The 17,522-nt window shown below is 36.6% G+C and overlaps 1 protein-coding gene across 1 annotated transcript in view; it reads right to left on the bottom strand.

The window, feature by feature from the left end:
* The window catches only part of LOC112457356 (lachesin-like), a 163,390-nt gene that overhangs the window by 100,781 nt on the left and 45,087 nt on the right, over positions 1-17,522 (bottom strand). Inside the window, exon 2 of the mRNA XM_025020358.1 lies at positions 10,873-10,982. Coding sequence (XP_024876126.1) covers positions 10,873-10,982 — 110 coding nt within the window. The remainder of the gene's footprint in view (positions 1-10,872; positions 10,983-17,522) is intronic.

Below are 17,522 nucleotides of genomic sequence, written 5' to 3'. Positions count from 1 at the left end.
TATATTACACATATACAAATAAATTTATTCCTAACCATACGTCGTAATATTTATAAAACATAATAGATATGAATAAACATCTGTTATTCGTGCTAATCATCTAAATGAATGCAATATAATTATCTGCTGAATAATGTTATCGCGAAAAAATAGATAATATATCTCTGTTGCTCGTGCAGAGTTGGAGCAGGTGTAATTTTCTTCACACACCTATGACCTGTATCACGATCTCTTTCGTAATCTCGACTGCTTGATTGGATTCACAATTCAATTATCACAAGTCCTCACGAGCGAAGATCGATAGAACATGCAAACTCTATTGCTTTTGCACAAAACAAATAGGTAGGTAGGTAGGTAGGTATCACTGTACCGTGAAAGAGGGCCGAGAGTCCCTGGCGCAGATGAACGCAAACAGACTCGAAAGAAGCTTAGAGAAAATTATTTCGTCGTAAGAAAGAGCGCAAACCTCTTACTCGCATTTCTGATAATTTTCCTGCAAGATGTCACAAAAACATTGTAATGTAAATCGCAACTATATCACATTTAATGAAGATTTTGTAAAGAATAATTATAGTAGTGATTATTTCTCTTAGTATTTTATTGTTGTTATTATTAGTATTATTTTCAGTAGAAAATTGTTGATTTATCGTTTAATATAAGTGGCGTAATAAAAAGCGTTTAATCTTATTAATAATTCAACAAAAAAAATATTAGTTTGCTGTAGAGAAAAAATATCACGATTAAAATTTGAATAAAAAAGGATGAACATCGATACTGCGGTTTTAATCTATCACTTACTGTGTGCGGTCTTTTAATGTGGCTTCCATTTTTACAATATTTCAAGTAATGTCAATATTGAAAATTACACTTGATTTGAAATTTAAATTATATTGCGCCGTTATAGATATGACAATCGTACTGTTAAATTCCTAATGATTATCGGTAATCGTCGGACGGAGTTGTAACGAGATCATAATTTCATAATTTAAGTTAACGATTTATGATTTCACAATTTCAAATATTAAACCAAAGTCATACGCAAATACAAAAAGAACCAGTTTAGTTTTTCAATTTCGGTAAAGAAACACGTAAAAAAAATGCGCATTTTAATTCCTTTTATTTCTAAAAACGACTATGCTATATATTTTATTTTTTTCACGATCGCAACGCAATTGAATGCATGCAAATGAAGACTTGTATTATGCAGGCGAAGGATCAACGGAGGACGAATCGACCGCCAGATTGCACGCAATGTTACAGAGATATTTTTCGGGCAGGATGCCGACGACATAAAGACGTCGCGGACAGGGGGACAGAAGGGCGCGGACGGGCGAAGGTGAGAGGAGTAGCGGGAGCGGAGAACAATTCGGAGATTCGCGGCACTAAAATTTCACGACTACGTCGGTAGCAATTTCAGCTGATCGAGGGGGTGATGCAGCCGCACCGTGTCCTTGTCTATTTGTGTCCTTAGAGCGACCGAGGGAGGCGAACGGGGAACGGTGGGGGTAGGAAAGGAGGTTTCGTGAGACCATCCGGAATCAACGGTCGGGAAAATGAGTGCCATCTCTTCCGGAACACGCACCCGGAGAATCACGCCGGTGCCGGTGAGAAATTCACGGAAACGGCTACGCCGGAGAAGGGTGACGAAATTCCATGACCGATGGCGGAGCGAAGATTTTTCGCCGTCGAGCGACACACCAATTTTTTTACGTAAATGAGAGCCCCGTTAGATCATTACTGTGGCATGCATTATCTTATCCTTTCCTTTAACTGTCGTCTCGCATCACTTTCTTATTCATCTAAGTCTAAAGCCGTCTTTCCTTCTTCGAATATTTACGCCTAACGAGTTAATGGTGAAGAACTGTATCTACTACTATATAGATACGATGATTAATGTTTATTTTATATTAGTTTACACGCATGTTGACAAAGTTCAATTAAATCCATGACCCATTTTAATAATTTTTTGGCAGTTGTGCTGTATCATCTTTTTCTCTCTCTTTTCTCGTATCTATTGCCATTACTTTCGAGAGAAGCACATAACATTTCACGGACGTCGAATCTCGTAAAATTCGTGACGCATCTGGAGGAAAATTTGTCGCGATACATTCGCGGCTGAACGACATTTAAATCCCTGTGTGGATGTAAATTTTATCCTGTCCATGTAAGCTAATCGTCAGTTCGCAATGACTATTATTGTTACGACGACAACGATTACATCGACACTTTTACAGCTGCGTACGCGCGATTTTGACAACCACGCTTCTCTGAATACATGGAATAAAGAGGCCGTAAAAATGGTGTATATACATTCGCTTCGAAATTACTATACATATATGTAGAGATACTTCGTATACGTCGTCGTCAGCGTTTCATTACTTCATCGCACGAAATTGAAATTATCGTTCCTCATAAAAATTTTCTTTCGCAGTGTATTCTTTCTATTATGTAACAGTCTCTTATAATAGTCTAAAAAAAAAATCATATTACACTACGATATCGAACGAATCTGCTCTTTTATGAGTTTAATACGTTCAAGGAAAAGATTAGTTTAAATCGCGAATAGAACACTACAGATTAAGATTAAGTCTTAATTTTATGAGATTAATTTAAGATCTTAATTTTTATGAAGTTTATATATTTATATTACTAATTTTTATTATATTACTTGTATGTTATTATCGATGGCAGTAATAGTCGCTTCATTATTGCAAAGTAGCGTCGAGTTGCTAGTAGCATCGACAAACACCCTTTGACGTGATGCATATTGGATGAAATACAAAACGCTTCGGGATAGGATTATCAGGGTATTACGTATTGCGAACCGTACGGATGGAAAGAGGCGTGGCGTTAGATTGAAAAATCTTTCGAAATATCTCAACGTCATTTTTCGGCTCTTGGCGGATAGGAAATATTCTATCGAACAGGCAGAATGGCCAGGGCGGATCGGGAAAGGATAGTACGACAGGGTTCGAATGATCGGGGCGGGCCGGAACGGCGACGAGAGAGTCGAAACGTGGGGATAAAAGGTCAGGAGATTAACGCATCGATTAGTTCGAGCACGGCGAAACACTCTTCGGCACTTTGGTACCGCATGTATGTATGTATATGTGTGTATGTGTGTGTATGCTACCGTCACGTCCGTCGGTCAGAACGTTCTTTTTATTATGCCCAGCTACCTTCCAAAAGAGCCCGGATGAGGCCTCATTGCATTATGCGGGATAACGCAGAGAAATTCTTTTTTCTAGAAATAATATTAATTTCCCGTAATTCGTACATCTTCGGTACGTGTCGATTTCGCATTATTAATAGCTCCGTTGGAGATGAATTAGAAAGGAGCACTCCGGCACTGTAAATATCTTATTAGTTTCCGCTTTTACATGAACGGAAGGATTAATTAAAAAAAAACGAGGCCGCTAGTGAAATATTTATGCTGTTGGAAAGGAACCGGTAGGAATAAGCTGTAAAGATAAAGATACAAAAAATTAACTTTACACGTATTTTTTTATTAAAAAAATTGTATTAAGAATAGATTGAAAACTACAGAATACGATATATTTTTTCTTATTTTTTTTTTTTAATTTTAATGAGAGAAATTTTACGGTTTTAAACAAATTATATGTAGATATTTAAAATTTATATCTTATGAAATTTAGATGGATATTTATTGAGATAGATATTATGTAATAAAACTGAATTTTTTCTTCCTTCGTTTCGTGCGTAATTGGAGAGTTTTTTTTAAATATTAAAGGATCACTAAAGCGAATTATTTAGGTTTTCAGTTCTACGCACTTAAATCGTGAGACCTTGGAAACCATTTTAAAATTGAAACATGTTAGAGAATTATCACTGCAATTTATGCCGCGTACAAATAAGTATCTTATTGGAAGATCTCAATATAAAGAGACAACGAATTGGCACAGAGATAACCACTAGGTTAATCATCTTATTTATGTATTATGTAAGCATGGTACTCTCTTAATAATAATCAATTGAAGCCTTTCATAACAGTTATAGCTTATATTTCCATTTGTACCAATTGAGACAAATTATACTATCTAAACATCCTTTATTCAATTCAACGAATACAACCTCGTCAACTATGACCTTCCAAATTTTGCAACTACTTTTTCTTACTCCATATACGTAATTACGACGATAGGATTTAAATACACAATAGATATATAAATGCGAAGTGGAAAACGAATGAAGACGCCACGTGCAGTTTTACGTTTTGCAAAACTGTTATTTAAAATACAAATGCGTCTTTTAAATAACAGTTGAGAGCAATAATAGACAGCGTTACATGCGGAAAATGAAAAACACAGACGGAACGAATACGTAAACTAGTACCTGTACCACGTCGGAAGCCAGCAATTTACGTGTTAAAGCGGAAATAAGAGAGAAGAAACGCTGCAGAAGAGCGGAGGTTTCGTCTCACAGATGCAAATACTTAATTTTTCTCTTTACGCCAACTACAACTACATTTCCTTTGCGTTTTTGATCCTGGTTGAATTGCATTTGCAGTTTCCACACAGTAATACTAACTTTTTATCCGCCATTTAGACATTTTTCTCCTCTAAATATAAATACGCAAATAAATCAACAATGTATTCGCGAGCCATTGTAGTATTTTACGAACTCAAATAATGAGAACATTTTCTAATTACAGTGAAAATTTGTTCTTTATCTCTGAAGATAAAGATTTAATCCGTAAAGAACCAAGTTTTTGATCAACGTAAAAACATTAGATCTTTATTAGATCTATTTTTGCTTTTACCTTTTATTTTCTTTATTGTATATTTGTGTCTCTTATTTTTCAATTTTTCTCGTTATTAATATAGCTTTGTGTGACACGTTTAAAAAATTATAACAAATAAATTGTCAATACTTCAATATTTTTATCAATAGTTATATCAATAGTTTCATTCTGAGACAATTGATTATTAGATTTTTATAGAGAAAAAGAGAAAGACTGATGCTGCCAAATAAAATTTACGAGTCTCGGTTATGACAAACTCAATAGACGATTCACTTCCTCTTATACATTTATTTTTATCTATCAGAATAAAACATTCTCATTTACAAAAAAAATTACCAAAATAATTAGAGTGAATAAAAGGCATTAATTTCTCCGCTACTCGCGGTCAGGCCGATTTCGCGAGTGATGAATGAAGGCACGAGCAATCTTTTTTCCACCGTTTTTCTTGCGACATTTCCTTCGCGTGGTCGCTCATCGAAACTACATAAGCTCTACTTACCCCCGCGGCAATAGTGTTGGCTTTGGTTTGAGGTTTGGTCGCGCCAAGCCGCGTGTTTGCGGTTTTGCTGTCGGCGCTCCGAAGTAGACTCCGCGCACACTGTATATCCACATATATCCACAAACCCTGCCGTGTGTCCTGACGACAGCTCTCGAGTACTGTGCAAGAGAGTGAACGGACGCGATCGATATAACGATAGATGTTCTGCGAGCAGACAGCTCGAGCTTATCGACGAATCGCGTGCCGCACCGCTCCCGTGTGATTTGTGGGGATAAAAACGCGCGGGATCGGTCGGTGTCAGATTTTCGACGATGAGAAAAAAAAGCCCACAGCAAGCGGGGTCAGCGAAGCTGATAGCCAAGCGAGGAAAAATCGATGATTATTTTGCAAAAAAAAAAAAACCCTTCCCGTATGGGACACCGGGGCTTTTAAAGGTAGCGAAAGCTCGCATTTCGGCCGGCGCGATTCTTCCGACTGTCAGTATTTCTATTTGAACAAAACAATATCAAGGAAATGAAAATATAAAATATAAATACAGCATGTATATATGTGTGTGTGTATGTGGGTGTGTGTCTACCAGTAAAAAATAACTGAATGAAAAATATAATGACAAATAATAATCAAGTGAAGTTTCAATTTATGAGAATATTTATTCAGTTGTGATAATCAAATAAATGAATGATATCGGTTTAGAAACGCATTCGAAGAAGAGCTTCGGATGGAAAATAACCCAAAGTAGATGGTGATGGGAGGTGGAGATAGACGGTACATCGACGGTTCCGACACGCTTAATTCCATTATCCTCGTTATCCCCAAAAGCGCGGTCAAGCATAACACAATCTAACATCTTAATAATACAACCCGGTACGAACCACCTTCCAGTTCATTACCCATTCCTGTCTAAGGGTGAAAGCGAATCGAGGATAACGAACCTCTTGGAGCTCGTCGATGGTGGCGGGTTGCACGCCGAGGATCAATTGAAGAATCGTTCGGGCTAATTAATTGGAGAATAATCTGAGGAGAACTTAATACAGATATACTCGTCTATGTAACATGACGATGACTCTTGTCGAGAGGAAGCGACACGAAGTCGAGAGAAGAAATACGTGAGGGTGAAATTTTCGTTGTACGAATGCTGTATAAATTGGGGGACCAAATCGACAATATTAAGAGTGTATATTGATAAAATAAATACTCGCTCCAATTCAAACCAAGTCGAAATAATACCTTCGTGATGTATATCTATCTATTTAGCAGGGAAAAATCAATAAAAAATACTCTAGCTTGTTCCAAATTTTATCAATAATATTACCATTTTTCTTATTTTACAATATAATTCGGACAATATAATAATATAATATACGATTAGATCTGTTAATATATTTTAAAATATATTATAATACATAAAAGTATGTCCGACATGTATACGTGACCTTCTATAGCGAATTTTCGACGACCCAGAGGACGAAAAAAATGGCCTGTATCCCGGCTAGGAATCGAAATGTGTTTTCTTATCAGGCATCTCTTCCTCGTGCGATTTCCGTAGAAATACCGATCGGCAAAGCCAATATCCTTACGTTTCACCAGGAGACTCAGAATCCGCGACCAGCATCACGAAATGGTATCGGTAAATCGAGGAATTCTCCGTTTAAGAGATACGAGCCGGCTGTACGTCAGGCAAGCGACCAAAAAACAATAACGCCGAGGAGAATTTTTACTTCCGGCCGGATGCATGCCACCGACTACGGTGCTGGGTGAATTTACATTTTCGTTGGCTGCGCATCGAATCATGCGTCCTCTTCCTTTTTCCTTTTTCGCGACGCTCGCGAACAACGCGCGCACGCGGTCCCACGATTTGCCTGTATTGAAGCGTAAAAAACCGACGGCCGTATGCGCGCATGACCAATACACGCGCGACTGCATTCCAAATAAACCGTCGCTGGAATCCTGATGAGATACGTGTGAGAAAAACAGATATTCTGTACAATTATATTATTAAGATGCGCGCGGGCCTGTGTTTCATTCATACAGATGATGACAAGCTTTTTACACGATTGCGCGCGATACGAAAATGTGGAATGCGAGTTAAATCAGAATTATGTTTTCGCAGAAACAGACGATCGATACACACGGCGAGATACGGACCGTGACTTGTATAAATTGTGAATAAAATTTTGTGAGGTATATATAACTGGACATGACGATTGCTACATTAATGTTTATTATCAATTCGTTATGGCTCTATGAAACTAAGATCATAATTATATGAACTATACATAAATTTAATATTGAAGTAATACAAGTATTAATAAAGGTTTTTCTAAAAAAAATAAAACTTTTAAAGAGAATAATTCGAAAAAATGTATTGATAAGAATCTGAACTGTAATTTAGAAGCATTGAGATTAATAAAAGCAACTATTAAATTAAATTTTTATATTACGTTATATAATGTTACGGACTTTTCTAATATACAACAATGAATACTTTAAGGAACAAAAGAAATTTCTCAGCGAGGTATCATATATTTTATATTATATCGATGTGCAGTAAAAAAAGTTGGAATTTAATATCTTGACTAAAGCGGTTATTTTTCTCGGCCGGTGTGTCTTGATTCGCGAGAATGAACGATTGATCTTTACGATGCCGGCAAGTAAAAGGAAGCTATGAAAATCTCGTTGTAGCATCGATGAGGATTAAATATCGCGAATTTTTCTTCGATAATACGCAGGAGCTCACCTCGACGAGCGATCCAGAAGACCAGAAAAATGCAGAAATACGTTAAATACGATAAAATTTTTTCGCGCGTAAATGTACCCGTTAACGACGTCAAGCGCAACTTCAGAGAGATTGCGAAATAATTCGGATTCCCTGGCAATGAATGCAAAATTATATCAAACGAAGTTCAAAGCGATATAAAATATCCTGCCTTGTTCCGTCCTGGAGATAAAAAAAAAAGATCTTTGTAATTTATACGCTCATTTCAATTTAGATTGAAATTAGGACTTTTATTTTGTTTCTCGAAAAATTTACAAAATTAATGTAAAATTAAATTCCTCTCTCTCTTTCTCTCTCTATAATATACACCACATATATTGCTAATTGTTACTACCTTTTTTATGTTTGCTGTAGCATCTACCATCAATTACTCTCACGACTTCTGTTACACATAAAATTATGACGTATACCGTTGCAATAAATCGGGAAATCACTATTTGCAAAACGAAAAAGCCGTACAGCCACCAACAGTAATTGATCGATGTAACTCCACAACAATTACTTTCCACTCGATATACGTGTGAACCTGAATATGGTAAACGGTGGACAGAACGATCGTAGGATAACATAACGTTGATCTCGGTGAGCAGGCACGAGGGTTGGTTTAAGTGCGTGTTTAGCGGTTGCGATCCCCGATGGCCTTTTCCATGGGACACTAAAGGGCACTAAGGGGCAGTATAAGGCTCGTAAGGAGGAGTGGTAGTAGTGAGAGGTAAACCGTTGCACGTACTCAGACCACTACAATATAAAATCACTCCACGTAAGCGCCCGACAAAGTATTGTCCGGTTCGATCTTGGACATATTTCAATACGGAAATCCTCACATAAGTTATGGAATACAAAATCTAAATATATACACTTTCACATACATACATACATACAATTAATCGTACGTTATATTAAAAAGCTGAAGATAATTTTCTTTCCTTATTCAGGATACAAACTTTAATAGATTGTCATTATTAATATCGAGACGCTAAAACAAATTTTAGTACCTTGGATATTATATAAGAAATGAGTTGATAGTTTGTTTACTGTGTTATTATTATAATATCGAGACGCGGAAACAAATTTTAGTACCTTGGATATTATATTAGAAGTGAGTTAACATTTAATTCACGAAATGATAGAAAAATATGCAGAGCTATAAGGCTCAATCGAAGTTAGCGCGAAGTATATGAAAATAAATTTTTACTTAAACAATCGACAATAATTTTAGTTTTAAAAAACAAAGTTACATTTCTTATTTTTAACGAATGATATAGCTAAGAAATAAAATTAAAACATATTCTACGTTAATAATAATTATATTAAATTTATCACGATAAAACAAATAATTTTGAAATAGCGTGAGTATAAAAAGAAACCTAGATGCATCTTAAACACACCGAGAGAGTGCCTCGCTGGTACGATCGAATTCTTCAATTTGAGACTCGGGAAAACGAGATGACGACTATTCGAGTGGTGCGACATATAGTGTGAGACGAGCTGGCGCGGATCCAGAAAGTGCCAATTCAATCTTACTTCCCTTTCCGGATGTAAAATTTCAGGTAGCCGCGTCGAACTTCCGACTTCCGTTGCTCGTTCTGACTACTGTAGCGTTGCGAGTGTATGTTTCTGGTTCATTTGCGAATACGAACGACATTGTAATAACTCAGCCAAATTGCCAAATTATTTAACAGCATGTTTTTTTGTTCCCTTATACATCTTTTGGAGCAAGTTAGATCAGATTAGACCCTAAAACCTTTTGGAAAATGCGAGATTTGCGGTTGAGTAAAAACTCATTCTTTCATGACAATGACGATAAAAGATAAAATATATCCATGTTTCCCTTATCGTTCCTATATTAAGAATAGTATTATCGCGTTTGTTAACGATGCAATTTTAATTAATCGCGATGCGAAGAGTAATACTTGTATCAAGTAATTTAAACGATCAAATTTCTTGGCCAATATTACCATATTCATTAACGATGACGCAACTTTAATTAATTGTAATGCAAGGAAAAATGATAATATCAAGTGATTTAGACAAATAAATTACTTGAAATTTTGATTTCCAAAAGTCTGAATTTTTTTAACGTTCCATTCACAATTGGTTCCATTCAGATAATTATTATCAGTTTAATAATTGGTAATGATTACGAATTCGATCTATTCGTTGCTTGAAGCACAAAGATATATTAAATATAATATTCGATATATACATCCATGGTGCCATTAATTTATTCCGCGTACGATAGCAGCTGAGTGAGATGAGTGCGCCAGATGAGAAAATTATTCAAGATCCTCGAAGATATGTATTCTTCTTCGCCCTCGATTTTTCTCTAGCATCCCGCGCTTCGAATTTAATGAGGTCCTTTATTGATGAATGACATTTATCAAAGTATCTCAGTATCATCGAACCACGTGATCTAACGATATCACGTACTCATAATTTTCTGCTAACTTGGTTTTTCAGCGGAGATTGAATTTAGAAAATTACAAAACGGAAAGTAAAAGGACGCCGGTCTTTAAAATTTTAATTAAAAGTCGACTGAACAAAATATTGATGTTTAATATTTATCCTAAAACTGTACTGCCCGCTCGTTTTAATAAAATTGATTAAATTTTTAATCTTCGATATTAATGTAGACAGGTATACGGGCGTAGATATTATTGATTTATTAACTCTTGTTAGTTGTTCAACGAGTAAATAATATTTTTTTTTGTTCCTATTAATATTACAGCCCTCGAATTTAATTAAAAGTAATTAAAGTAAAAGTAATAAATACACATAAATGAATGATATCGTAGTATAACAAAGTAATAATATGTTATTCATTCATGTACGTACCTTAAATGATCCAAGATCTTTTACACTGCATGCCAGTTTGACATTTCGTCCCGCTGGTACTGTAATATTTCCGATTTCGTCGACAAATTCGGGATCAGGGATGGTGGTAACTGAAAAAAATAGTAAAAGTTTACGTTAATAGATATAAAACATCTATTAAAGTAGATAATTTTCTAATAATTGAGTTCTAAAGTAGTATATTGTACTAAAATTGCGAGAAAATTTCTAGACTAACATACAATAATTAACTAAACTCTGTATACATTTAATTATAATTATCTCACAAGTAATAAAACAAAATTACACATGTAAATGCTCAAATCATATTTCATCCCCGCGGTGCTGCTTTACAGCATATTGTTTGCGCAGAGATAGACCGTTGTACCACATGAAATTTTAATTAAATTTTAATACGGTTGAAACGGGACATCCATGTGCGACGCCACAATGCGACAAAATCTTGGGCTAAATTTACCTGACAAATATGAGACAGTTTTGGGATCTGTCAGACATCGTCGGGCTTCGGAAGACGTGCAAACTCGATCGACAAAATCCGATACAAAGTTCGACGGCGGAATTTTTTGAAATCACAACGTCAGTGAGTTTCCACGAGTGCGCCAGGGGGAGCATATATACTATTCGTACATCCCCCGACGTTGCTTTACTTCGGGAAAGGCGATCGATCGATCTAGGGGCGGTGTACGCGTGGCTGCGTGGATGCGCTTTGAGTTATAGAAGCTCACCAGTCGGCGTGACAGCTTAGTTATTGAATACAAAATGCAATTTTTCAAGTCTCTACGTACCCGCGGTATCCCGCACCAGCGCCAGTCTCCGACCATCGTCTCGGAGAAACGTGGCGGAGGTCCTTCGCGTGTGCGATGATCGAATCTACGAGAGGATTTCGAGATGCTTATATGGAGATCGAGTTCCCACCCGTCTGTCTCGACGCTTGTATTTCTCCATCCTGCGTGATGTTACTTCATGCGTGAGGCTCGCATTTGCGTAATAACGCCACGCGTGGAACAGAAAAATTCGTAACCGATATGTCGCGAAAACGAGTTTATACACGATATCACTTTGCTACTGTCTATGTGCTAGTGTCTCAAATTAGATATACAACAACTTCCATTTATCATTTTTGGATGTGCTTATTTTGTTATATATTTTGTCGGAATGTTTTAAGTTTACTTATCTATAATCTCTTACATAAATGTTGCACTTTAAACATCCAACAAGCGCTAGAAGTATCTGCCAAGATAGATCGATTTTTATTTTATTCAAAATACGCGTCATTCTCAGATATTATTATCGATTTTAAGAAAATTAATAAAAACACGTGGGAAGAAGCAGAATAAGAGAAAGTTATAAATCTGTAAAGTCTACGTACTTAGAGTTATTTCCGCAATAATACTATTTGAAACTTCAAATCCGATTTGACTACTAAAGTATGTCTCGTTGCAATTCGAGCATGGACTGTAAATAAGAAAGAAGTATAAAAGAGATAGAAAAAAAAATATTATATTCTGGAAATATAAATTTATTAAGATAAAAAATAATACAGCAAAAATAAAATGTAACAAAGTATTACAGTATTAAATAGAAAGAAACATGAAAGAAAAGGTTGAGAATAAGAAAGTACATGTGCCAAGTAAAAAGGAAGGAGAAAAAATGGATGAAAGAAAAGGATGTAAGAAGCAGTAAAAGAGAAAAGGAGAGAGCTTATCAAACTGGATTTATCTCGGTGCGATTAATATATCATTTTTTCGTGAGTCATTTTATAGATTCTTTTTTGTAGAAAAGATATACTTCGGGCGGAAAGTCTCAACGGTCGTGTGATGACTTTTAAGGGTGAATCGAAGTGACTCTCACTTGTCGAGTAACCAAAGTGTACACTGCTAGAAAATTCTCTTTGGTCTGCTGCCATCGGCTTTACTATCTACGGATTCTAGCGGCCGTGCGGTGACACGCGTATGTGGTTCCCGACTGTAGAGAGACTACATTCTCCAAACTCTCTCGCTACTGAGTCTTTCTATACGTCGTCTGCAATTGCATTGCACGAAATGGACCGTGCGGGCGAGAGATCTTTAAAATCAAAAGTCTCTGGTGTCAGACTGTCGCTCAGGCGTGATTTTTATGTACCTGAATCAACAATTCTTAAGTAGTATGTAGAGACTTTTGCGGAGGCGCAACACGATTATAGACAACGCCAAGATTTTCTAATTAATAACGTACATTCGTCTTTTGTTTAATACATCTAATTACCAGCGACGCTGACAATGATTATGTTTATGCTAAAGCTAAATGATCATAATTTTCTATTATGAAAATACCATCGTGATGTTTTATCCGTCCATTTCCGTTTTCTGACAATAACTGTAAGGAAACGATATCAAATATCAACCATCATATCATTGGTAACGATGATCGTAAGGAAATGAGAGGGGCGAAATTGCTATTATATAAGTAACGCATGGCATATCAACATGAGATTTTGTACAAAGATCATTTCCCCGTACTAAATTACGTATCGTCTTTCGCGTTTAGAACAGTAATATTTCCACAACGTGTATGCTCTCTACTGCCGCTGCGTCGCGCCCGCGCCGGCTTGCTTTTTCGCGAAGAGTGCGGCATGAAGTACATGAAGCGGAAAATTGACATAAACTGTTGCTCCTGGCACTTCTTCACGAGACCCTTTGCTCGAAGCGTCGTGCACGTTGTTGCGGTAGAGTATAAGGTAGACCTTCACGGTGCTCTCTTATACTAGTCACCGCGAGACACTCTCGAGATAAGTGCGGTCTTTGAGATTTACTTGACATTACCGGTACTCAAGTGAATTCTTCAATATTATCCAGATTACCGCTTCTTACATATGTGAAACGGAAATTTTAGCAACTAAATAATGACGATAAAAACATTGAGGTGTTCGTAGAAAAAGACTCAAATCGTTCAAACGCTATTGTCAAATTTTTCGCGACACAAGCTAACACACACACACACTCACATACACACATACATATATGATAAACTAGAACTAATATCTTTAAATCTGATACCACATAGATCTTGATTTGTATTAGAAATTTGACTTGTAGCGAAAACGCTTTAAATTGCTTCATACGTCTTGTAAAAGTTCAGTCACGCGAGTGTCAAGAGTTACTCTTTCTTATGTAAATTCCTTCAAGTCTTCCTTCCTTTATTCTGAAAAACGGCCTAGACTTTTAGCCGCAAGATCATAGGTTGTAAGATAAGAGTTATATATTGTAATTCTGGTAACATAATTCCATTATACTTTTTCCGGAAATAATAAATCAATGTCTAATAACAAGGTTGGCCAGTCAGCAATTTCTCGTGGTATCGCGAATACCTTAAGATTCCTTTTTCTGTTATTCCCCCCCTACTTCTACTAATATTTCTAAAAGAACTGACCGATTTGCTATATAACTTCAACTTACAAATTTTATTTTAATATAATTATAATGCATTATATTAAAAGAAAAAAATCATTTCCTATCTTCATTATATTTTAAAGCAAATACGTTATTACATATAAATTTTTTTAATTATATGACTCTTTGATACAGTAGAATGAGCATAATGTAACACGTCGTTTAATTAAAATTTATACTTAATGAAAATGCTGACCTCTTTACTTTATATTAAAAAGTTAGATTATTTTTCGTTGTGGAAGTCAGTTATTTACAAATTTATATCATTAGTTGCTAATTGTTGACAAAAATTAAATAAATATTTCTAAATTAACTTTCATTTGACATTTATTATTTTTATATACAATATATCATGCGGGAAAAATCAATTTTTATAAATTTCTGTAAAATCTTTCTGTAATTCCATGGAGAAGTTCCATGGAGAAGAAAGCATCTTATAAATTTTATAAGATTCTTACATAACTAGATTTACATAATTAGTGAATCAAAGCGATTATTACCGGGTCGAATTTCTTATGGATTGATGCGTAGCATGAGTACTGAAACGCGCGCGACACGTGACTGGAGACTTGCCGTAGATATTAATTAAAATTCGCGCGGGCACTCGACCCGTAATGAAGAGATCTCCCGCTCTTTAATCACCTCCGTCACATGAAAACCACCCCGACGACGTTCGTATGTGTGTATACGTGTGTATAACGCGCGTATAAGCACGCTTTTGTGCCGCTCCGTAAGTTACTCTCCTTTAGGCTCTCGCGGCGCAACCGAGAGTCCGTTCCAATTACACGTCGTGGTTATAAAGTTTCCGCAAATAATACGGCGGAAGTTGCTGATCTCCTGCAGGCTTCTTATCCCCACTGTGTTCCGCCGCGTTTGTAAAAGGCCGTAAAAAAAAAATTGTCTTTTTCGCGACGCGGTTGGCTTGCGGCCGTGTCACTCATCGGACTCATTATAGCGACGGTCAATGCCTCGATGCCGTATCAATTATCGCACCGCGGAAGTTTCTTTCATCAAAACTATTTTCTCTGCGTAATTAAGAGTTCAACAGATAACAAGATTCCGGACAAAAGAAACACTATCGATGCGAATGACAAAGCAAATACTTTCTCTATTTAAACTTGATTCTATCTTTGTTCATACAAATATTACGAAAAACCTACATCATGTAAATTTTAATATTATAATATTTTTCTCAGTGAAATATTGCAATGTTTAACACAAATACATACGGCACAAGTACAGATTAAGAACTGCGATATTAATAGTTTAGATAGCCACAGAACCATATTTACATTAAAAACCGGCGAGTTTCGACGAGCTAAACTTTTAAAAGCGTAAAAAATAAATAATAGATGCTTGTCTCTTAAAAACTATATCGCAGACATCGTGCACGAAAAATACAGATAAGTGCATGAAGATCGAATCGTGAAAATTGCAGCCTCGCGAGGAAAGTCACCGCTATGTGGCATTGGGATCGGATTGTTTTCGGATACTCGGGTTTTCATTAAATCGAGATCACAATCGCCTCGATTCCAGGGCACGACGGATAAGAAACCCGTCGCGGGGCTCTACGAGTCTGAACGTTCATCAGAAATGCATGGGGTTCCCGCGGCCGATTCCGCAACCAGAAAAAGGACTGTTTCCTTCTTGCGGAGGACCTCTACGTGGGGCTGTAAAGTCCGAAACGAAATCCGAGATAAGACGGTCGAGCGCACACATGTGCAACCCACACGGGGACACCTACGCATCGACCGTTCGTATACAATTTATATACATATCACCGTATACAGACATTCCCCTGGAACGGAGTTTATCTTGATTCTACTGGAGTATTTCCTTGTCGATGCGTTTCACCCGCCGCTTTTCTCCTTTTTTCCCCCCGTTCTCCCCTTCTTTTCTTTTTTTTTTGGCTCGGCTCGAGAAAAACCACGCCCGTGGAATGCACTCTCGGCGTGCGAATTGCGCACGTGCGAGACGAAGATTTTCGCAGATAAGATTTTTCAATGCTAATGTCACCTTAACGCCCAGCACCGACGATTCCATCAAATAATTTTGAATGGCTTCTCGCTTTACGATAATAGTTTGTCTTATAAATATTATTTACATAAACAAATATATTTTAAATAATGATTCTTCTCATGCAAATTAGCGCTATAAATTATAAATAGCAAATTAATTATTTGAATCTGTCGAAAAATTTTCTTATATGTATAAGATATATGTAAATGCCGGTATTTATCTATATAGCGTAACTCTTGAAATGCATAAATATACATATCTATGTACTTTTTACTTACAGAAATATAGAGATCAAAATCTAAGCAGCTTTAAATAAAACAAGAATTGCTAAAAATTGTGAGCAGTCTTGATATCTAAAAACGTCTAAATCAAATCAAGTTGAATCTTTAATTTAGCTACTTTGAATTATTAAGAAATATCCAAATAAAAGCAATGCAATTTTAATTTGAAGCATAGGTAAAAAGCGCATTCGAGAAAGAAATGCTGCGAAAATAATAATGCATTTGGTCAGTCGAATTGGAAACTTATAGGAAGGCGGAGTTAACGGTACACATCGTTTCCGGCGAGGATGCCTGACAAATGACAGCAGTCTGTCTATCCCGGGACCAATGAGTCGTCCTTATCAGCTGCCTTACGGCGCCGCAGCCTCTCGATTTTTCCTTTGGAAAAGCGAAAAAAGTCGCTGCCGGCTTACCTATCTATCGATATCACTTCTTTGCCATGGTGGTAGACTGATGATGGAAAAACAAGAACGAGAGCAGATAAACCTTTCTTTCGCGCCGACATCATCAGCTACAAAGATTAAGTGGCCTTAATAGAGAAATATCCTAGATTAGTGGCGCTAGACGATGACTGCGATCACAATTATCTGGCGTCGCGCCGCGCCGCAGCATACCGCGAAAAAACTTCACTACGCGCGCGCACGCGTTACCTCCTATTAATGCGGATTATCTTCCCTACCACGATCACATTGATCAACGTAAAAACGCGAGGATAGGACAAATGTTTCGCGTTTTTCATCACGTTTTTTTTTCTCGCGCCACGATGCCATCCGTTTTACTCGCGTACATGTTTTCCACCGCTTATTCCTCGACCTTTTCTCCGTTTGCAATAAAAATTGTGAGAAAATCATAAGATAAGAATAAAAATATCCTTTTTTTCGCTTGCACCCATGTTGCAAATGAA

The sequence above is a fragment of the Temnothorax curvispinosus genome, unplaced genomic scaffold (genome assembly GCF_003070985.1).
Source record: "Temnothorax curvispinosus isolate PA1 unplaced genomic scaffold, ASM307098v1 QBEX01000740.1, whole genome shotgun sequence".
Taxonomy (NCBI): Eukaryota; Metazoa; Arthropoda; class Insecta; order Hymenoptera; family Formicidae; genus Temnothorax; species Temnothorax curvispinosus.
This window is presented reverse-complemented; position numbering and strand designations above follow the sequence as displayed.